The sequence below is a fragment of the Drosophila ficusphila genome, unplaced genomic scaffold (genome assembly GCF_018152265.1).
Source record: "Drosophila ficusphila isolate 14025-0441.05 unplaced genomic scaffold, ASM1815226v1 contig_127, whole genome shotgun sequence".
Taxonomy (NCBI): domain Eukaryota; kingdom Metazoa; phylum Arthropoda; class Insecta; order Diptera; family Drosophilidae; genus Drosophila; species Drosophila ficusphila.
Genome location: NW_025064016.1, coordinates 278,743 through 301,102, shown reverse-complemented (window position 1 = coordinate 301,102; position 22,360 = coordinate 278,743). Strand labels below are relative to the sequence as shown.

The following is a 22,360-nucleotide window of genomic DNA, read 5'->3' as shown; positions in this document are numbered from 1 at the left end:
TTTAATGTTGAAATAGCTTATCTGACTATTAGAAATATGTGGCTACGCAATATACAAATATAAAATAGACTTTAATGTTCGTTGACTGTAACGCTTGTAGATGAGAATTCAATAGTTTTGTTTGCGTTACATCGATAAGCATGTCCAAACTATGAAATATTGACATACAAAAATATATCGAATGTTTTTGATTAGTAATAAGTGCTTAGAGAGGTGTAGGTACTTCTTCAATGTACTACTGTATACACAATAATATACATGTATACGCGTATATCGAATTTAAATTAGGTCAAAATGGTTTTGCTACACTTGGCTTTTCTGTACCTCTACGAATTTTATCTTCGTTTATGATCTCCTCACCTATATAATCAACTGTTGAAAAATATACAAAACCTTCCAAAGACTCCAAAATTATTTCAGTTACTTAAAAGACAAATATGGTTTGATTTTACTTCTCTTTATTTACTAAAAATATTTACTGCATAAAAAATTATACAACACAAAATATATTTTATATATGTATCAAATAATAATATTCAAATAAATTTAAATTTAAAAACTGTTCGTATGCATACGAACTGAGTAAATGAATAAATATAGATGATAACCAAAAATAATATTCAGTAATGAAATTATAATGTTCGCAAGTAACAAAAATATTTAATATTTTATTAGTCGTGTTTGATGCGCGCTTTCGTGTTATCCGGATACATATCAAGCATAGTCGATTTCTTGGATTTGTTTCGTTTCGTTGTTACCTCATTGCACCTGCTTTCTTCTTCTTAACTTTTAGGATTAGTAAATATTCGCTCTCGCTAGTTGCTTCGTAATTGTGTTAGAATTTTGTTTGGTTTTAGTGCTGCTACCAAATCGCGTTTAACAAAAAAAACTTTCCTCTTCAACTACAATGGTGTTTGTTAGTGTAAAGAAATTTTACTAAAAACTTGTTCCCGTTCCCAAGTTATTTGATTGTGGCGATCCTTAGAGTGTCTGGTACTTAAACTAGATAACTATAACAAGCAATCTGATTTTCAGTTTCGTTTATATGATGCTGCTGAGTTGCTATAATTGATTTCTATGGCGTTGAGAAATAATTATAGATCCGATTGTCCAGGCCCTGAAAAAGATCAAATCAAAAAGAGTGTTACTTTGGAATGTCTTTAACAATCAGAAAATAAACAAATAAAGCTAACACTAAATTGTGGAAACTTTCAAGTCTTGACTTGACCATGAACACTGATCCAGGTTCAGACTTACATATAATATAAAGAAAACGTCAAAAGTAAATAAAAAGAAGAAATAAAAAATAAGCAGCAACTGAAAAAGTGCAAGTGCCAGGCAGCCAAATCAGTTTTGAGAGAAAACTTCACCTTTTTTATTCAACTTTCGTTTGATTTGTTCATTCAATTAAAGTCAGTTCAATTCAATTTAAGTTTGGGGGAAAAAGCCATTCATTGTCATTATTAAAGTTAACGATTAATTTTTGTTAAAAATATATATTCCTTATCGTGTGTATAAAACAAGTTAATTGAGTAGAAGAAAAAGAACATTTAATTATGCATTTGTAAACTCATGAATGGTTAATGTAACGAACGACTTTTCGACAAGTTATATTGTACAATTTTCTATTTTATATTTTTCCACTCTATTATTTTTATTGTATTTGTTTATGGTTACAACAACAAAAAAGTAATCTTCATTCGTTGTTCTTTGCAAGGTGGAGTTAGCTCTCCAAGCTCAAGTTTCTAGGGAAGCATTTGGGAAAGGAACTACAACAATTCTATAAAAACATTTGCGATGTTTATTATTTGCTTTTATTTATTATTTATTTAAACGATTGCGAGATATATATTACATACATACAAACCTTTGTTAGATTATTTAAAATGGAATAGAAACAATCGCAAATATTTTTATGAACAAATAATAAACAATACGGCACACAGAATTAGAATCAAATAGCGGCGAAAATAAAAGTAAATACACAGAATAGATAGAGGACAATTTTTGGAATATTATGAAAACATTCAATTAGTTAAAACTTGTTTTTGGGTAATTTTTTTTAATAAAATTGCAATTTTTAGGTACCTTAGGATTTTGAACGAGTTTTACAAAATCATTGAGTTGAGATGAAATTGGTTTTTATTTTGTTGTTTATTGTGGCGTTTGGTAGATTTTTTTCAGTTTCATATGCTGGTTATTATTTGGTTCGATTTCATGAGTTACGGTTTACAAATTTTGAAATACTCATGTAGTATTAGAAAGTGATTTTTTGGTTTGGTTTTCTTTGGTTTTTGCGCTTTACTGAGGTAACAAACGAACGAACGAATGAACGATTTCCTTTCATTGGTTTCAATTGGTTTATTTACATGTTTAATTAGATTTAGTTTATTAATGTATTGAGTGTGTTCGATATTCATAATGTACAATGTGGATGGTTGGGGGTTGATGAAAATGAGATGAGAAATGCAATATCTGGCTCTTTTATCACCCATTCTTAAAGGCAGTGATGGTTGAGGCCAAATGCAGAAGGTGCTTAATTTACCAAAAGTTCGGAAGCGAAATCCGGTTCGAAAATGGTTTGGCTTTAAGCATAACCCACTAAATTCTGGTTTATTCAACCAGAAATGGGCTGAGCCCAAGGCTTTAGTACCCGAGTACTTCTCCTGTATCGATTTGAGTTCGCTTTTTAGTTTCGTTCGAATTTGAGGAGGTTCGATTTTCCATTTGAACCGGTCTCACATCCCTGCTAAAGACTAAAGACCCGCCCTGGTATATACAATAGGCATTCCTTTGCCATCTTCTCTAGACTCTCCGCCAACTGCTCACGGATCGTTCCCGGGATTGTGAGTTCTGGCGGAAGCATTCCGGACTTTTGCTGCCTCGTCCATTGGCGATTTCCGGCGATTCTGTAACGCGGGCCAAATCCCGGTTGATCGTCTTGGAGCTAAGAACCCGAGGACATCTCGCCGTCCAGGGGCTGCGACGTGGATCCTGCAGAGCACGAAAACTCTTGGAGGGCACCGACTCATCTCCGCTGGCTTCGCACCAGCTGTTGTAGTAGTCGGAGTACTCCTTATCCGTTTTGGGCGTGGGAGCCGGCGTGCTGTCCAGTGAGCTGATCTCCTGGGTGGAGTCCATTTCCTCCACCAGAGCTCTCTTTGCAGCTGCCTGAAGTTTCTCCATAGGCAGATTCCTCAAGTGCGAACTGTCGCTCTTGAGGAGCAGACTCTGCACCAGTTCGTTGACCAACTTGTCGCTCACCTTACGCTGATTCTTGGCCGACGGACCCATGATGGGTGAAGCAGGGCTATTTGGTGTCGAAGGGTTGTCCGCATCGATACTGGTGTTCTTGCGAAGAGGCAACGAAAGACGTTCCCTGCGCTGAGTCATGGTCTCCGCATCATTCAGGGCTCCAGGATTCTGTCGCCTGGTGATGGATACATTGTGCACGATCTTCCTGCGACTGGGCTTAAACTGGAACTCATCGGCTTGATTTGCTTCCGCCTCGGGAACATCATTCTCATCCTGCAGGAGCTTAAACAGCCTGGAATGTGTCGCCGCCCGTTGGTAACTGGTCATCTTGCGCAGCTCAGGGAAACTTTCCGATTCCGTATCCGTTTCGGATAGCTGGCGATTCATGTCTGTCACTCCGGAGTCATCCTCCTCAATCTCAGACTCGGATCGCTGGGTGCTGCTGTTGCGGGAAAGGGTTCCCTTGCCATAAGCACTGTCCACTGAAAGGGATTGCTTGGTTAATCCCTTGGAGCTTTCGCTTTGCGGAGAAGGTATCACCTCAAAGGCACTGATTCTATCACGAACCGATATCTTAGGAGCTTCGCTGAATTTTTCCACGCCAAGATCGGGAAGTCCGTTGGACAGTCGCCTTACTTCCGGTTCGGGTTCTACGTAAACCTCTGGTAGTTGTGGCTCCATGTTTGTGGGTGTAGCAGCTCCTCGCTCCTCCTCTTCAACTTCATTTATTGTTGGCTTGTGCTCTTCAACAACGACACCATCCTCGCCAACTATCTCGTATTCACCAGGAGGACCCAGGTCCACTTCTTCGGGCTCATCAACTTCCAGGATAGTACTGCTTCTATTGGGACTGCTATTTTGTTGAGGTGGTGATTGCTGTCCATCAATTGAGGTATTAAAGAAGGCCATGGCCTGTCGGTAATTTTGTCGTTTCTGTTCCGCCTCCTCGACTTGTTCCTTTTTGGTTCTTTCCTGTTCCAAATCTGCCCAGAAATCGGTTTCTTCGGTCTCTTTATCCTCCATTTCCTGTGGTGGTGGATTCCAGGTGTAAACTGTGGCTGGTTCGTGCATTGAAGCCAAAGACATGGTATCCACATGGTGTAGGTTGCTCTCATGAATCTCTTCCTGTGGCTTCTCATTTATCTGCTCCTTTGGTTGCTCCTCTTCCGGAATATCGTGCTCGAGTTCCTCGTATTTATGAGCAAGTACCTTTTCCTCTTCAACCACAGGATCAACTATTTCTGGCTCTTGACCTCTGGCCGCCTCCAAAGTGGCCCAAACATCAATCTCCACGGCGGCTTCGTCGGGTAACTTGGCTCTAAAAGCCTTGATCTCCACTGGTTTGTAAGGAGTCTCCTCCACTGAATTTTGACGTTCCTTGCGAGCCCAAAAAGTAGCCGACTTATGGAAAGTAACATCTTCATCGTCCTCTTCCCCTGGTTGGCGTTTGGCTTCGATCTCAGCCCAGAAATCAATCTCCTCATCGGTATCCACTTCTCGAGGTTCTTCTGGATATTTTGTGGGATCGTAGGTAAATTTGTTGGGTTTCTCCTCGCCTTGGTAGTTATCGGTTGATTCAATATTCCCCCAAAAGTCCACATCCTCTTCTTCCTGATGGTTGATTTCCTCTACATTTTCTTGAGTGGGCCAGATATCAATCTGTCGTTCATTTTGAGGCTCTGGGTTGTATGTAGTATGTTCCCAGCTTGAGGTGACTGTGTTTTCCACTTTGGTTTGATTTACCGAAGCCCAGAAATCCTCTTCTTCAACTTGATTTTCCTCTTGAGGTTGCTCAACTTCCGTTGGCTTTTCCTCAACTACAAAGTGCACCTCAGCTTTTTGGGCAGTGGGAAGAGATTTCCCCTGAGCTCTGAGTGTTGTTGTCCAGTGCTCCACTTTAGTAACTGATTCTTTTTGCAGAGGAGTATAGGTTACGGTCTTCTTTTTCTTGGTCCATTGCTTTTCCTCTTTTTCTGAGGTTTCCTTCTTATCTATGCTAGCCCAAAAGTCAACTTCCTCAGTTTCTTCCTCGGGCTGCTCTTCAGGTTCTTTTTCTTTGGATGCGGTGGCGAATGTTGACCAAAAACTATTTTTGGCGGCTTCCAATGAAGCCTGAGTTTTAGACATATCACCGGAAATAGGTCTTGGTGGTTTGGCCGCTACCACATTTTCTTTAGGTCTTAATTTTGGTGCTTCAGCTACAGGTTCCTCTGGCTTAGACTCGGGAGTTTTCCACATGTTCTTGGACTGCTCCATCATTTTCTGAGCCTGCATTTTGGTGGCCATCAATGTGGCAAAGAAATCGAATTCCTCTTTGGGCGAGCTGGCAACTTCTTTCACTTCTTCGATCTTTGCTATTGGTTGATCTCGGGAAATATTGTTCGTCACATCATGGTCAATTGTTTCGCCCATGAATTTGTTGCGCATGCCCAGTGAAAACGATGCAGAAACATCTTCTTTACTGACTTTTGGTGTGCTAATATCTTCCACGGGATAGGCAGTAGAGGTCTTATAAGGTTGTGTTGACTTTTCTACGGAATTTGAACGCGAAGAGTTTGACAAGCTGATGGTCACACTAACCTCGCAGTCATCGTCCTCATCTTCACTTTCCACCTTGGCCACACTGAAGGTGCTAGCGATACTGGGTTGCTTCTCCTCATACTGAGTAGTATTTCCAACTTCTACAGTGGCAATGTTTTCATCATTGGAACTCCGGCTAAATGAGAATCGAAGTGGCAAACGAACTGTAACCGAATTGGATTTCTCATCTTCATCTTCGTCATCATCATCATTCTCTTCGATTTGGTTTTCGATCTCATCGACTATTGTGGATCTGGAGTCATCCTTTCGAATGACTGTCTTGGCATAATCACTGCTACGTTCTAATTCGCTTTCCTCTTCGTAAATAACACTGAGATCCTCCTCCACAATGTAATCATCCTCCATTTCCTCGACCAGTCCCTCTTGCTCTTCTTCGATCTGTTCCTCTTCATCGTACATTTCATCCGCAGTGGTCACATCATCTTCATCCTCACTGCTTTCAGAATCCAGATGTTGTTCCAGGACTTTTCCCTTGTAAACTTGGACATTGGTCACTGATTTAATGGACTGCAATGGAGCTGGACGAGCTCCCAGTTTGGGGGTATCCTCTTCGTCATCATCGCTACTTTCTTCATCAGATTCACTATCCGAATTCGAGGCATTTTCGCTGGGAGATCTCTCACCCAGTTCCTTGGATTGTTCACCCACATAGTTTTTGTGCAATTGCTTTGAGAGATTTGCCTGGGTATTTCCACTGGCAATCTTATTGATATTTGCCAACCGTTGACTCAGCACATCGATGACTTCGTGTTTGTTGGTGCAAATGTTTCGGGCCTTCGGTCTGCTGACCAACTCTTCGATCTCCACGGAGTGTGCTCTCTTTGGTGGTTCTCTGGGTTCCACACGGATGTGATGCTTCATGATCACCTGCGAGGGGATATCATCGGTACTCGGGGTGATAATTATGTCTGGCAGAACACTACTGGCCCTGCTCTCCTCGGTGGAACTCTGGCTATAGCTGGGAGCCACGGGATAGGGATACGGATGACCATAGGGTGGCATGGCATGGAACTGAGGATAACCGGCGGGATATTGGGAATCCCCTTGCTGTTGAGCGTAGGGTGGCATCGGTGGTGGATAATAAGGATAGTAATAGGGATACGGGGGAAATCCCTCGGCCGGTTTGCCATCCACGGATTGTGGTGGTGGGGGATACGGATATGGATATGGCCAGGGAGCAGTTTCACCATTCACCTGCGGCGGAGGAGGAGGCATATACCAGGGATAAGGATAACCATAGGCATAGGGATATTGTGGTGGCACCGACTGCGATCGAGCAGAGTGTGGTGGACAAGAGCTATCCGAATTCAGGGATGAGTTTGATGAATGGGTGTTGGGTTCTGCGAAGGATGATGATGTGGGTGTGGCTGTGGATGAGGTGTAGCTATGACGTTTGTTGGTTTTACTGTTAATATTATTATTATTATTATTTTCAGTATTTCCATTGTTACTATTATTATTATTATTATTTGGGGATTCGTTCAGTTCAACATTTTCCAAATCCGAGTCCAGCTCGGTGTGAATTTTATGGTCTGAGGTCGGTTTTGTGGTACACGGTTATCAAATATAAAAGAAGAAAAGAGAAATAGACACGGTGAGAGTGCGAACATTATGTTGTGTTTGGTATGTAATCTTTTTTATTTTTTGTCAAATTGATCCGATCAATATCTGATCCGATTGATTGGTTATATGGTTACGCAAGCTATGTACAAGTTAATGGCGCATGAGAAATGCAAAATGGGATGCTCAAAGTTAATAATAAAAGCCATTAGGTTTAAGTCAAACTATTGTGTCGACACCATTCAGCAAAAAAGGTGAAATCTCTCAAAAAGGGTTTTTAAAAATTACGATCCTTGATGCAATGCTCCATGTTTTTGTGTCTCGATGAGATTGGGATTAAAATTAGTAATGCTCAATGGGTTCTGAGTATATATATTTACAGCCATGATATTGTCTGATGCAATGTATTCGATTCAAAACTTGTAACTGTTTTTCGGGACACTGAGTCTTTGGCACAACTGTACTTACCGGCATTTTCAGGTGTTGTCATTGCCTGTAGAATTTTAAATGATCGACTGGGAATTGCGCTGCCAGTATATTTTTTGGGTTCCGGAGCTTGTTGTTCACTTGGCGGCACATATTGCTGTTGTTGTTGGGGGGTATCTAAAAAAGTATATAAATTTATAAGATTTTGTTTAAAAAAAAAATGTTGTTATTAACTAATTACTATATTTATGATCTCCTATCATTTCTTACCATATCGTTGTTGTGTGAATCGATTTTGAGGAGAAACGCCGTTACCTGAAAAAAATATTTAAATGATTACCCAACTCAAACTTAATGAATGTAATTTTCAATAAATATAAGATTAGTTTTCTACTTAGTAGTGCTGCAAAATTTCGATTTAAACAAGTGGCACCAAAATTTGTAAATCTATTGAGGACAGTCACAGGAAGCTGGTTAGTTTCTGTCGACCAAGAGGTGTTCTTGTGGCTTAAAGCGGTGTTTAGGTATTAGTAGTAGACTACCCAAGGACCCAAGACACTCCCCGAGGATTAGGCACTTTCACCACCACCCGACTTTCTCCCACCGAAGGATTCGAGTAATGAGATATCTGAGGATGAACCAGGGGATGCGGGGACAACCTATCGGATCTCACCTTGCGGGGACCAAGCTAGTGGCGTACCCGACTGCTGATAAGTGTTGTTCTGCTGATCCTGCGAGATTTGGAGGCGTCGCATCTGCTCGATGGTCGGACTGTTCCTGGCCTGCTGGGCACTCATCTGGCGGGCGAACTGCGGCCTCTGCAACTCCGCCTCCTGGGGCGTCTGCTGCAGATCCTGCCGCATATCGTTACCATTCCCGCTTCCATCGTCCACGGTGTCGGTTATCTTTTGCAATATTCTAAACGATTTCGATTGGATGGGCGGTGAGCGTGGATCGCTGCAAGTAGATATAGCCGTGTGTTAGGTTAGGTTGTTGGTTAGCATGCCGTCGAAAATGTCTGAAATCAACCAAATTACAACGATTTTGTGTTTGTGCGAACGAAACGTGTGGATTAATGGTTAGCTCCGGTTTGGATTGGTGATTGCAGCTTAACGAAAAACCAAATATTTTTAAATTTTGCCAAGATGTACGAAACTGTACTTTAAGCTGGAATGCAAATGCAATTGATGAAGAATAACTATAACAGTTTACAACACTTAAACATGGAGCAGGAAAATCTTTAACCCAAATATTTATATTTGTATATAGTATATCCTGATTTATTTTTTTTTTATCTGTTCAGCTATAAATTGAATTACCATAAAAATGTTTAACCTGATATTTCTTTAATTAAATATAAAAACATCAAAAAGCGAAACTTCCGAAGTCAACCTCAGATACAGGAGTTTAGCTTAAGTATATTTCGGTTGATTTAATAACCTCTTTTGAAAGAATAAATAACATTGGCCATCCATGTTCTGTTAATACATTGTATAAATTTGTGTATACCGTAACTTCTGAATATATCTTTTACGAATTTTGCCCTAACCCCTAACTCATCTGCTCCATTATTTGGGGATTTGACAACACTGAGGTGCATGACATGAACTACAAATGTTATTCGAATTGTTTTGGTGGGCACAGTGCTCTCGTACTACCTGAGACGATTCTTTCTGTAGAGTATCTCCGCCTCGAGCGGACACTGGTGCACATACAAATTGTAATTGCCACTAAATAGTCGTTGGATTAGTTGGTAGAAAAGCACAAAATTAATACGCATTAGTGCGGGCCAATTGTTTGGTGTTGGAAGAGCACAAAAATAGCTTACGGAAGGCTACTGCCAAATTAGATTCAACTCACTTTTGCAAGAGCACCGGGGACTGGGAAACAGGACCTCCGCGTCCCTCGATCGAAATGGGAATTATCCTGCTGGCATTACCATTGGTGTTGTTGGCATTGGTGGGCTGATTGGGCGACAGGACTCGCTGCGGCTGCGATTGAGCTGGGTAATTCTGGTAACCTTGATCGACAAATTGATTAGCTGAGCGTATTATGTGACCTGCAGGCGCTTTGTTCGTGGGAAAGAAGAGTATACATAGACACATATCGATGAAGAACTTGGAGAGTTACACATTTGGACGAGAGCGGGGGTTGGGAAAATCATACACGGGTGAAAGTCATTCCTTTGGAGCGGAGAGTGCACGGGAGTTTTGGGTTTGGGTTTCGGGTTTCGGGTGGGAGTACACTACATACGATTTTAGTCACAAACATTTAGGGGTTTTTAGGAAAGCGCCACATATACTATACAAAACACAAAAAGCTTAGGGCTTGCTTCAGAACTTACCACCAAAATTGGGCTGGGCTGCGGCATAAGTGGGTGTCTGCTCTAAAGTAATGGGTATGATACGCTCCTAAAATAAAAAATAAAATAAAAGATCAAATATAAAACACTTATTAAGACTACTAACACTAAGGAATACATTTTTATTTACAGTAATCTAATCACTATTTTACGTATTTAAAAAGGGAATATATTTTTTTTTTTAATTTTATTGGAATTTCAATGATTTTCAATTTTATGGTTTCCTTTATAATTTAATATTATTATTTATTCCATAATATTTAATAGTTTTTAACTCCTTGAACTCACCCTTGGAGCACTTGGATTGGCATTGTTGCTGCTGCCATTGGTGTTCAGGTTGATCTGCAGACGCAGTCCTCCTGGCTGCGGATTCGATCCGAAAGTTCTGCAGGCTGATGGGAGACCCAATAGAAGATGGGCCAAATCCATTCCCCTGGAGCAACTGAGGCTGGAAGAACGACGTCTGCTGCTGCTGCAATGGCTGTTGCTGCTGAAGTGGCTGTTGCTGCTGCAGTGGCTGTTGCTGTTGCTGTTGCGACTGAGGTGCAACTTGGGGCTGCGGAGCCGGAGTGGTCTGTCGCAAGGTGGAGGGCAGGACATTGCCGTTCTCCTCGGGACGAGCCCACGGAGCCTGCTCCTTGCTGGCCGGCTGGGAGCTGAGCCACCTCATCGGTTGGTTGGCCTGTGGCTGCTGTGGCGATCCTTGTTGCTGTGGCAACTGGCGCATTGGGGAATCCCGAGCAGATTGCTGCTGCTGTTGCAAGAGGATCCGTTGAGCCTGCGGCTCTGTGGGCTGAGCCAAAGGAGCAATGTACAGCGAGCCAACGTTGGTCTGTTCATCATGAAAAATAAACAAATATTTAGCTTACATTTGCCAATCAGCATTGTTTTCCTAACAATTATATTTAAATTTTTCGATTTTCCGCAAGAGATTTCTCACTTGCCAATCGCCTCAAGTTCAAAATTCGTGTTTGGCCTTTACATTTGGTTAATTTTAGACACTGCACTTGGTAAATACATTCAATGTTCAGTTTTATGTGTGAATCGAACACACTCTCTTCTGCAGATCTTGTTTTAAAAATAACTAAATGTACTTCCGCAAAAACAGCTTGTCAACTTTAAGAGTTCCATTTATTTACATTGAATTATCGTGCGTATTAAATATGTCACAACCTTTATAGTTGTAACCAATTAGCAGCGGTCAGTTTTTTTAAGAATTACTCATAGGCCAATCAGAGGCTTGCACAATGAGGCGTATGAGTAATAAAGTTAGAGGTCAATTCAATATGGAAATAACACAAAAATTAGTGAGGCATGTAAATAAACGTGTGTAATAATGTTGCTGATCTTGAGAAATAGGATTGAGATGTTTTGAGATTGCCAAACAAGAAATCCCCTGACTAAGCACAGAGAAAAGAGGTCAGGATAAATATAATATACTATATACTATATAATAATAATAATATACTATATATATTATATATATATATATATACAATATGCTATAAGGTAACTCACTGGCTTTGCTGCTCCTGCAAACTGGTTTTGTTGAGTGCCAAAGTTCTGCTGTTGCTGCTGTGAATTGAACGTGCTGCTGGTTGCTGCTGGTGCTTCATTCCTTGCCGGGCTGAAAACATCGCGAGATCTTTGTTGCTGCTGCTGGACATTGTTGTAGATGGGTTGTGGATGCGACTCCTGTTGCTGCTGCTGTGCGGCAGGTTGAGCGCGTTGAGTGCGCCACGGAACTGATTGGGCTGCCTGTTGTTGCTGCTGTTGCTGCTGCTGCTGCTGCTGTTGATGCTGTTGCTGTTGCTGCTGCAGTTGTTGCTGCTGTTGCTGAAGCTGCTGATGTTGCAGCTGCAATTGCTGCAACTGCTGCTGTTGCTGTTGAAGTTGCTGTTGTTGTTGAAGTTGCTGCTGCTGAGCCAGCGGCGATATCGCTGTTGGCGGCCGTTGCTGCGGCGACTGTTGCTGTTGCTGCTGTGCAAATCGGAAGGGGCTTTCAGTGGATCGCTGCTGCTGCTGCTGTGGCTGCAACTGTTGTTGCTGCTGCTCGAAAGGCGATCGCGGACTGTCCGACTGGCGAGTGTAGACATTCACAGCCGGAGATGTTGGCATGGGAACACTGCGGAACTCCTGCCGTGTTGCAGGTTGCTGCTCCGGCTGTTGCTGTTGTTGCTGCTGCTGCGGTGGTGTTGCCGGCGGCGTTGGCTGTTGCTGCTGCGCACCGGTGGACTCTTGGCCACTGGAGGAGCTTGTTGGGGTGGTGTGTAGGGGCTATAGCTGCTCTCCACACTAGTTGCTGATGACTTAGGACCTAAATTTAAAAAGAAACACTCATTATAGTCACCACTTTCGTAGCTATTTAAATAAATAAATATTTTAGTGCAGTTAGTGGGAGGTTTCTTAGCCATTTTGTTGGGCCTTTCGATGTCGAATGGTTAGTCGAATGGGGGTTTTAGAAGAAGCAACCTCAACCGCTTAGTAAGAGCTGGCGATGCATGATGATCGTATCGTTTCGGGATCAGTAGCGGAACCATGAAACCACCCAAAAGTAAAGCGAGCCCAATCCTTGGATGCTCTGCTCTCACCATCAACGACATCCGCCTGGCTGTATCCTCCGTTCTGGCCATCGTTCTGGCCTCCATTGGCGGCCACCTCGGGCAGGGGGCTCTTGGAGCGATCCTTGCGGTACTCGTCCTTCCAGAACGTGTTCTTCTCCACCGGCGGAGCCACCTTGCGCAGAGCGGCCATGGGATTCGGTGGAATCTTGATCTCCGGCCGGAAGCCCAGTGGCGGCGGCTCAAAGCGCTGTGGAGTCGGCGATTTACGGGCCGCAGCCGGTGAACCCGGGGCACTGAGGCGACCGGGTGGCGCTAACGAGCTGGGTTGTTGTGGGGGTGGTGGGGGTGGTGCAGCAGCTGCGGCACTCGCAGCGCCATTCTTACCCTGTGCTTGTGGCTGCGGCGGTGGTGGTGGTGGTGGCAGCACCTGGAACGGCATGCCCATGCCGGCGGCTCCAATCGTGCTGGCTGCCCCACCGACGACTGCACCACCGGGCGACTGTGGCTGCGCGGGTCTGTTCTGCTGGGCGGCACCGGTGGCTCCCTCGGATTGGGCATTGCGCGCCAGTCGCTTGGCCATCCGCTCCGAGCGGATCTGCGAGAGATCGATGCCGCCGGGCGTGTAGGTGAATGGCTTCTTGTCCTTCGTCATCATCGCATTCTGCACACAGGCGGGCGCCTCGTAGCCCCCGTTTCCGGATCCGCCTCCTCCGCGTTGGCCATACCTAAAAAGGAAGGCAATAAAACAAACTCCATTAACATGGGAAAATAAAAACATATAGCACTATTAATTCTAGAATTAGATCATATAATTTCTAACAAATCATTTCCAATAAATGATTTATAAAACAGGATTATTCGTTTGAAAACAGATGTTCGTTTTGACCATATGCATATTTTATCATTGATTTTATATTGGTGTAAACACATTAATAAATATAAAATGTATTCCATTTTAACATATGTATATATGTCCAATAAATGATTTATAAAACAGGATTATTCGTTTGAAAACACATGTTCGTTTTGACCATATGCATATTTTTTCATTGATTTTATATTGGTGTAAACACATTAATAAATATAAAATGTATTCCATTTTAACATACCATATATAGCAATTTATTATAAATAAATATGGTAAATTGTATTAAAATAAACCTAAGAAGACTTTCGTTGCTACCCGTAGAATTAGCTTGTTGGATTATGATAATTTATCATAAATACACCATGAAAGCTTGACAAATTATATAGATTTTAGATAAGGTTTTCTCAAGAGTATAGCTTAATTTTCGCTACTCCCCGATGGCCATGCTAATCTGGCGTCCATCTGCATATTGCTCGGACTATTTATCATAATTTTTGTTAAATCTTTTCGTAATTTATTGTTTGGCTTTTGGTCGCCGGCAAAAAAACACTCATTTGTGTTGTTTTCCTTTCTTTGCCGCTGCTTGAATAATGAGTCGCTCATCGATAGTTCAATGAGCCAATGTTTTGATTTTTTAACGATCGAGGGGGAAAGTGATTTGAAGTTGTTGTATGGACGACCGTTCATAAAAGGCAAGACGTCCGATGAAGTGCCAAATTTGAAAGGTTGAAAGTGAGAAGATATGGTCGTATCATGGCAAAAAATGCTCCATTGAAAAAATTATGCGAATTAGTTTGATTAAAATAATTTGAACGTAAAATTAAGTAATCTTCTTTGTGCAAAATGAAGATTGGAACCCATTTGAGAAAAAGTACTTTCTAAATTGAAAATAACAATAAATTAAGATGGTCACTGATTATTAATAATCTAGATAATCTGTAGTAATTATGTTAAAAATATTACACAGAACACAAGCATCATTAAAACCTCTAGAGTTTTCTAAGACTGTCTAAATACTTTCTGTGACAGAAAAATATATAAATTAGTGTGAGTCGCCTTAAAGTGCAGTATTTATTAGATATGGATCTCAGCTGGCCACACTTTCCCATTCGCACTTTCTCAGTACCGTTAAAATTTGTAGCTTCTTGCACGTACATCCCACTTCCCAGTTGGCGTCGACTTTTCTCCGCATAATTTGCTTATTTTAAATGCGCTAAGCGTTAACAATTCGCTAATTAAAAGCGAAAATCGAAGATCTTCGGCGACGTTCTCGTTAACGTTAACGCTGTCGTCTCAGCTCAGCCTGAAAGCCTGTTATGCTGAAAGAAAGAAAGTGATGGAGTTCGGGTTCTGAAAAGTTGTCAGGCCCGTTTGCCTCATGATGATGCCTCATGCTGCTCGGCGTGGATGATTCGCATCTCAAGTGGGTCAGGCGAACAGGAACAGGTGGTGTCTGTTTGGCCCGGTCGTTCCACAAAGTTGACACGGCCGAAACCCCTGCGGTTCGACCGATCTATTAAGATAATAAAAAAGCATTTGCGGTTGTCCTCTTGAGACACTGAGAGCTACATAAAACTAAACCGCAAATGCGAAGGCCAAAAAGATGTGGGAAAACGGTTGCGAAACTCACCCACAACTGGCTTACATGCAAATTGGAGCGCGTGCATCAAAGTCAAATGCAAATGACGTAACTCGACTGCGGTTTGCTCACAGAATCGCATTTAAATCGAGTCGAGTCGAGACGACAAAATAGCAAATTATTAATTGCCACCATATTTGGCAGGGGATTAAAGAAATGTTGTCTGCTCCTTAACGAAAACTATGGAAAGATATTCCCGTAGCAGGTTGGCAAAATTTATAACCGTGTCCGCTGAACTTGCCATTGATGATGTGCGAATTAAATAGCATCAACAGCTTCCCATAATTGAGGAGCCGTGCCCAAAATCGAGAGGTCGTTCGGTTCGGATCGGATCGGATCGGTTTAGTTGAATTACCCCTCCGTTTATTGACTCGATTGGATTGTTTTATGGCCGGGTAGGAAATTCAATTTACACAACCGTTTGGTTAACCGTTTATACAGCACTAAATGTTAGCCCGCCTTATTCGGCGCGGTTATGAAAGTTATTAAACACCGTGACAAGCCTGGAAAAATGTCACTTTGTGCACTTAACATTTCCTGAACAGCAGCAATGCAAAAAGCCCGCCATTCATTCGTTCTCACCGATCAATTCCAATGATCGTCACGCACATTGAACTAAAAAATCGCTGCCAAATTTCCCAGGGTAAATGATAAAAAATAAAAGATGGGGAAAACATTAAAAACTAAAAGATACACGCGCTGAAAGCACAGATGTCGCCTGATGACGTCAATGGCTGGGAGATGGCGTCAGTAGTTGGTACTTGGAGATTCGGTTGGCCAGCAATTGACCACAAGACAAGACCGCCAACTGTTTGCCCCTCTGACAGATGTGGCAATTAAAATGTCAGACCCCCAGCTACGTGGAACAAGGAAACAAACACACTAACACACCAAGTTCATGCCCCATCAGCTGGCATAGTTTTCCCATAATCATAATGCCACATGACTAATTATACTGGCGCATTTTACATATACTCTTTGTGATTCATAAGCAAATGCGATTCAATCTACTTGCACTTTGCGCCTTAAATAAATATTGATATATTTTTATAAGTAGGTATATGTAAAGCATTCTGCTGATTGATGGTTGTGCTTTATGTTTGGCCAGAAATAAATGCGAAACACACGAACTCGCAGCTGCTCGTGCGTGATTTGAAATCATGCAACGGTCACTAAAAAACTCAATTTAAAAATTAAATGATAGAAAAACATCTGGGCAATTCGCATTTTCACTTTTTTTTCCCTATTTGCTTTTCGGTTTTGATTTTGCCTCGCCGCATGCAAATAAGCGTGCAGAAATGTATCTGCAGGCAACTGACACTGACTGGGAGCCCGGTGCATCCACAAGATACCGGAGATGTCTTCAGGAAAAGTGCGAGAGAAGCGAGTGATGAACTCGATTGTATCTCTTAAATGTTTACCTAATGCATGTTTAAATATTAAGAACCTTTACATATGTTTGTGCAACCAAATTATTAATATTTAAAATTGTTTGAATTTCCGCCTTTTTAATATTATCAGACAAATATAATATTTAGGCCCCAATCTGCTATATTCACTTATGTGTTCACATAATGAATATAAAACCAATATTAACATAAATGAGTAGAGGGTATTAAGAGTTATCCTGATATTAAAGAAAGACTTTCCATTAAAATTCAAAGATAAGAATAGATAATAATAGATAAGATAATACTAATAATAAATGCCATTTTATGAGAGTTGATCAAGGTTAAATCATTATCTTTAATAGGACTAAACCTCATTTTATTGAAAGTGTAATTCTTTTTGAATGCCAGTTCATCATACCCCCATCTTCCCTCTAGTAAAAGCAAACTTGTTGCCTAGAAGAATCTGCAGTTGCAGCTGGCCGCGCATATTTCAAGATCAAGGGCAGTCAGCAACATCAGCAGCAACAAGCAGCAGCAGCAGCAGAAGAAGTAAGAACTTGAAAGCTGCCACATGCAACATGACATAATGATAGTCATTGTCCGCCCGTCTTGGCTATAAATAGCTCGACTCCAACTCGGTTTACAGGGTGCTCCTCCGGCCAAACGCCCACATTCCGCACCGCAGTTGAGCTAATCTAGCGATAAATATTTACTTGGCACTGGCATTCTGGCTTCATTGGCTGCCTTTGCTATTGCGTTTTAAGTGATTTGCTTTTGAAATGGTTTTAGGCGGGGAACTTACGACGATTCCAGGTTCAGTTTGGCATCCCCATTCACGGGCAGCTCCGATAGCTGGAAGCCGCGATCCTGACGAACCATATAGGCCGGCAGGGTTTCGATGATGGCATTGGCCTTATCATTGTACGAGCCGAGAAGTTCGCGATACTTCGAGTAGACGACGCGCTTCAGTTGCGGATTCTTGGCCGTCGAAGACGGCGAAGGAGATTGCAGCGTTGAGGTGGCCATTGCTTGCTTGCTTGCTTTTTTGTTTATTTATATTTATTTTCTTATTTTTCGCTTCACTATTTTATCTCAGTTTTGTTTTTGAGTTACACTGCCGCGGAAATGAGTCGAGTCTCTTTGATTTGCCGCTCTGTCTTCAGAAGATCCAAGCAAATGATTTTTATAGAAACACTTTTTAGGTGACCTAATGCAAAATATTTTTAAACAGTGAAATCTAGATGATTCGGTCTCTGTATTCTGTATTTTTCTATGCATGTGTTCAATAAACAACAAGTTTATTTTATTAGTTTACTGCTATATTTGTTGTTAGTAAACAACACAACTATAAAAATGGGCTAACCAAATAAAGCATTTGCCTTTTCGGGTAACAAAAACAATTTAAAATAAAAAATGTTCTATTAAAATATTCTTTTTGTACAGGAAAATTATATTAGGAAAGTCAAGTATCTCTGTTTGTTTCCTTTGTTGTTTTAACTAGAACTCAAACAATTGAAACAGTAATGTTTACAAGACATTTGCCAGTTTGCAACTGGCCCTTATCAGCAAATGCGCACTGAATAAACGCAGCCAAAACAAAGACTGGCAATATAACCAGGCATAATGGCTTGTACAATCGATTTACATTTGTCAGATCGCCTGAGAGGCAAACAAAGGTGCTGGATTGTAGATTTTGGATTGCTAGGTGGTCGAATGACTCAACGATCGATCGATTGCGGCAAGTCAATTTAACCTTTTTTATTTGGTTTGACAGAGGGCAGCCGGCAAATGCTCAAATGTATCCGACGGATGATGACTCACGTCGGAGGAGAAGAATCATTGGATTTTCGGGGGAATCAAATACAGACCAGCTGTTTTCCTTCGCCGAAAGAGAGAGAAAAACGCTCACGCACGTTAATTATATTTTTAGGCATGAGCTAAATTGTTGCTCTGAATTAGGCAAACATTTGCTTGCTTGGCCGCCGCAGGGGACAGATATCAAAAGTGTAATTTATTTTCTGCACACTTTAATCACTCACTAAGTTCGGACCGGACACACACGCGCAGCGGAAAAAGTATCTCGTAGGTTAGCGTTTGCGTTTTGTATCTGAGGAGCGCACTGGGCGACTGAACGCAACAGACTCTCGGGGCGCATTGAAGTCGGGTTCGCTGGACGGACTGGTTGCTCGACTCAGCTGCGGCGGCTTGTTCGGTTCGGCAACTTGTTGCAGATACATTTCCATCTGGGTTGCCTGTTTTGCCTCTCTGCCTGCCGCAAAAGGAAAACCGATCGCTTGACAAACGGTCGAGTGGCACGCGGACTGTGCGGCAATTTATACGTCTGTCAATGCGGTTCGATGATGGCGACAAATTTCCAGCTAAACGCCAAAAGACATTGGACGCTTTCGTTTATCTCGCCATTCGTCGGATTCGCCGTATCTTCTGGCTGTATCTGCATCTCTTATCTCGTGCAGCTAATTGTTTTCACTTCGCTGTCGTGTCGTCTGCTTATTACTTTTTTCGCTCCCCATAATTAAGCCAAAATTCTTTTAGCGACTATCTCCCACCCCACTATCTAACTTCGGGGGATTTCTTTATCGAATCCCCGTACTTTGGTTTGCTCTAATTAACTCATTCGAACAAGCATCTGCGGAAATGTGGCCCACTAGCCTTGACAGACAAATAAGATGTTATCTTTCCCGTTGTGTTTCGCTGTTTTTGCGACTGCTTTTTGCCCAGTTAAATAATAATTGGCAAGAAAGCGTTAAGGAATTTAAAACGCGGAATGACTGCGCTGAAAATCATTTTCTTTTGCCAGCTTGACAGCTGCAATTTGAACGAAATAAAAAACCGAAACGGGCACAAAGAAGGGGAAAGTTAAAAGACAATATCGACAAACGATTATTGTCGATGGTTCTGGTCATCGAATTAACTTTCGTTTGATCCCATTGTTGGCAATTAAAAAATGTTTGACAAACTATAAATATACACACAGCATCTAACCCTTACAATATTTTATAATTTTTCGCTAGTAATTAAATGAAGACTCTTTAAAATTTTCAGAAGAAAACAAATCATTTTCGCACTGAGAGTATATTTGTTTGCACTGCTTTTTGCAATAACTGGCAATTTGTTTGCTCTTTTTAAATATATTCTCAGGTTTTTCCAAGCTTTAACACTTTTCACAGTAGGCATTTCCTTTCCAGTCACTGTCATTTCTTATGATTTCTCAGCTTTCAATTGGTGATGTCATTCTATTTTGTACGAGTTAATTAAAGGAAATACAATTTCATCTATCCTTCAACAATGGTAAGTTAAAAACAAAAAATAAGTTGTTCTCTCTAAGTATTCCATTTAATCCCATAAAGAACAACCGGTTCGCCCAATTTGATCTAGAGGCGCTCTTTGGAATTCCGCTGCTCTGTCCGGTGGAAAAGTGCCAGTCGCAAATGGCTCCACTTGAAATGCTCGCCCATCTGTTGATGCGCCACGATCCGCAGGATTCGATGACCGAAATCGGAGCTGATTTACCAAACCAATACGAGGTGGAACTGGATAAATTAACACCGGGCCGGAATCATTCGGTGGGTGTGATTGCCTACGCGGGAACCCCAAATCTAGAACTCAGCTATCCAGTCACTTCGGAACTGCAGGTTTTCCATCATCTGCCCATTATCCTCATGTTGTACGTGAGTCCGCCTTTTCTGAATATGGAGCAGACCTACATTTTCTATCTGGTGAGTCCGGTGGCCTCCAAGAAGGTCAGTGCTCGGGTCACTTTACTGGATGGTTCGCTTGCCAATGAAAAGGCAGGATTGCGATGCCTTCGAAATTCACTGGACAGTCCTTTGGAGGCCAACAGGCAGCTGATGTACTGCAACACGGATTATCTAATTTACACGGCTACTGACATCAGGGAACTGTCTCTCTCGGGAAAACAGCGAAGGATCTTCGTGAAGATCATACTCCATGGAGAACCCGACATCTTCGAAGTGGACACCCATCCAAAGTTGCCCGACTGAATGAAAAAATGACTCATTTGGTTCGATAAACACTTAAGTGCCGCGCCACCAATTGACGCACACTTGAAATCCGAGTGGCTGTCAATAATATTCGATTTGTCTAATGTATACCTATACTTTGCTCAAAAAACTGTCAGAAAAATTGGTCTCCCCCATTCATTCAGTATTTCTGTTTTGGCTGGGAGGAAACTGGGTCAGACAGAGATATTCGGTGTTGTGCAGACATCAATCATCAGGGCCATCTAATTAGTTAGCCACAGGCCTCTCTTCGTGGGAAAACTAGAATATCTTCTACACTTCTTCTGACCGTGAAGAATTGGATTTTTAATTATGTGTTAAACGTGCCTGTGCTCTTTTCGAAAACAATTTTCTTTTATACTTTATATTTCTCTTTCACTTTTGTTTTCTACAATGACCCAGTTTGTTGCAGTGGTATATTATTTAATTCTAATTATTTTAAACATAAATGACAAAACAAAGAGAATATCTTCCAAGTAAAAGGTTTTTATTACGAGATTGAGCATGAAAACAACACACTTCTCTACACTCAATGCCACGATTAACGCCTATGGGTCTAGCGATTAGTCCCATAAATTAAACCAAACTATATGGGCATTAAAGATACGCAAACAAAAAACATAAACACGTACACACACATACGATACAATCCTATTTATACGAAACTTAATTTTGCAAACATAAAACGAACCAAATTTATATCCCATTAAAATACAAAAACACCAATCAGCGATCTCTCAGGAAAAAGTTAAACAAAAAACAGAGAAAGATAATCCAATAAAGTAGCTTTTCCCATCAACGCCCACGATAAAAGACACGAGCGTGTGTAAAAACTATGATATCAGGCCTATTTTTTTGTAGTTTTTTTTGTTGGAACTGACCTTGAAAAATGGCCCGAAAGGCGGGGGAAAAAGTTTATACTCTTGAAACAAGCAAAAAAAAACGCAATCAGGGAACTCATTCATCACTTTCTACGACCACTTGAGTGTGCAACTCGTTTTGCATTTGTCATTTGGCAGTGGCGCTGCGTTGATTGCATGACATGAGCACATCAGACATGGAAGCCATGGGATTATATATTGGGCTGTAGCTGGGTCCGCACTCGTAATTATTTATATTAATCTGGCCTGGGTCAACGGCGCGACGCTATGCGATCCCCAGGTGAAAGCGAAAACGCAGGCTCTCGGCCCCAAAAAGCCCGTTGCACAATCGATGGCGGTAATATTTCTTCGCCAGCTGATTGCGGGATATACATACTCGTATATATCGTATGCCCAGGCAAACGTGAATTTCTGTACATTTTTCCTACCCATGACCACATGTCGTCATTCATCGTCGGTCTTTTACGGCCAGATAGGCAACCAGGCAACCGAATCCCGCCAGCGCCTTTTTTCCATTTTTCGATTTTTCGATTTTCGTATTTTTTCCTTGCAGCCCGAATTGGTGCTGGTTGAAAAATGGCCATGTTATTGATTTGAGAAAACAAAAGAAAAGTAAAAACAGGAAATTTTTCTTTTGATTTGGGGAGAAAGTGTGGTGGTATAGGTTTTTTGGACCGGCAAGGAATTTTCCGTAAATAATTAAAGAATGGGAAATAAACCAAAACTGGTAGATCAACACTTCAATTTTACTCAAAAAAACTTTTTTTAATACC

The 22,360-nt window shown here is 41.6% G+C and overlaps 2 protein-coding genes across 2 annotated transcripts; one reads left to right on the top strand and one right to left on the bottom strand.

The window, feature by feature from the left end:
• Positions 1-438: 438 nt before the first annotated feature.
• Positions 439-18,830, bottom strand: LOC108092670 (protein piccolo). Its single transcript, XM_017192339.2, is given in 14 exon segments — positions 439-1,117; positions 2,089-7,388; positions 7,885-8,019; positions 8,113-8,157; positions 8,516-8,799; positions 9,703-9,901; positions 10,187-10,253; positions 10,493-10,585; positions 10,587-11,036; positions 11,723-12,427; positions 12,430-12,521; positions 12,796-13,493; positions 17,469-17,873; positions 18,535-18,830. Coding segments are annotated over 12 exon segments (7,575 nt in total). The 5' UTR covers positions 17,693-17,873; positions 18,535-18,830; the 3' UTR covers positions 439-1,117; positions 2,089-2,805.
• Positions 18,831-19,862: 1,032 nt separating this feature from the next.
• On the top strand, positions 19,863-20,843 carry LOC108092672. The gene is made up of 2 exons (XM_017192353.2): positions 19,863-19,975; positions 20,035-20,843. The coding sequence occupies exons 1-2, from the start codon at positions 19,973-19,975 to the stop codon at positions 20,686-20,688; spliced, it is 657 nt and encodes a 218-aa protein (XP_017047842.1). The 5' UTR covers positions 19,863-19,972; the 3' UTR covers positions 20,689-20,843.
• Positions 20,844-22,360: the final 1,517 nt, after the last annotated feature.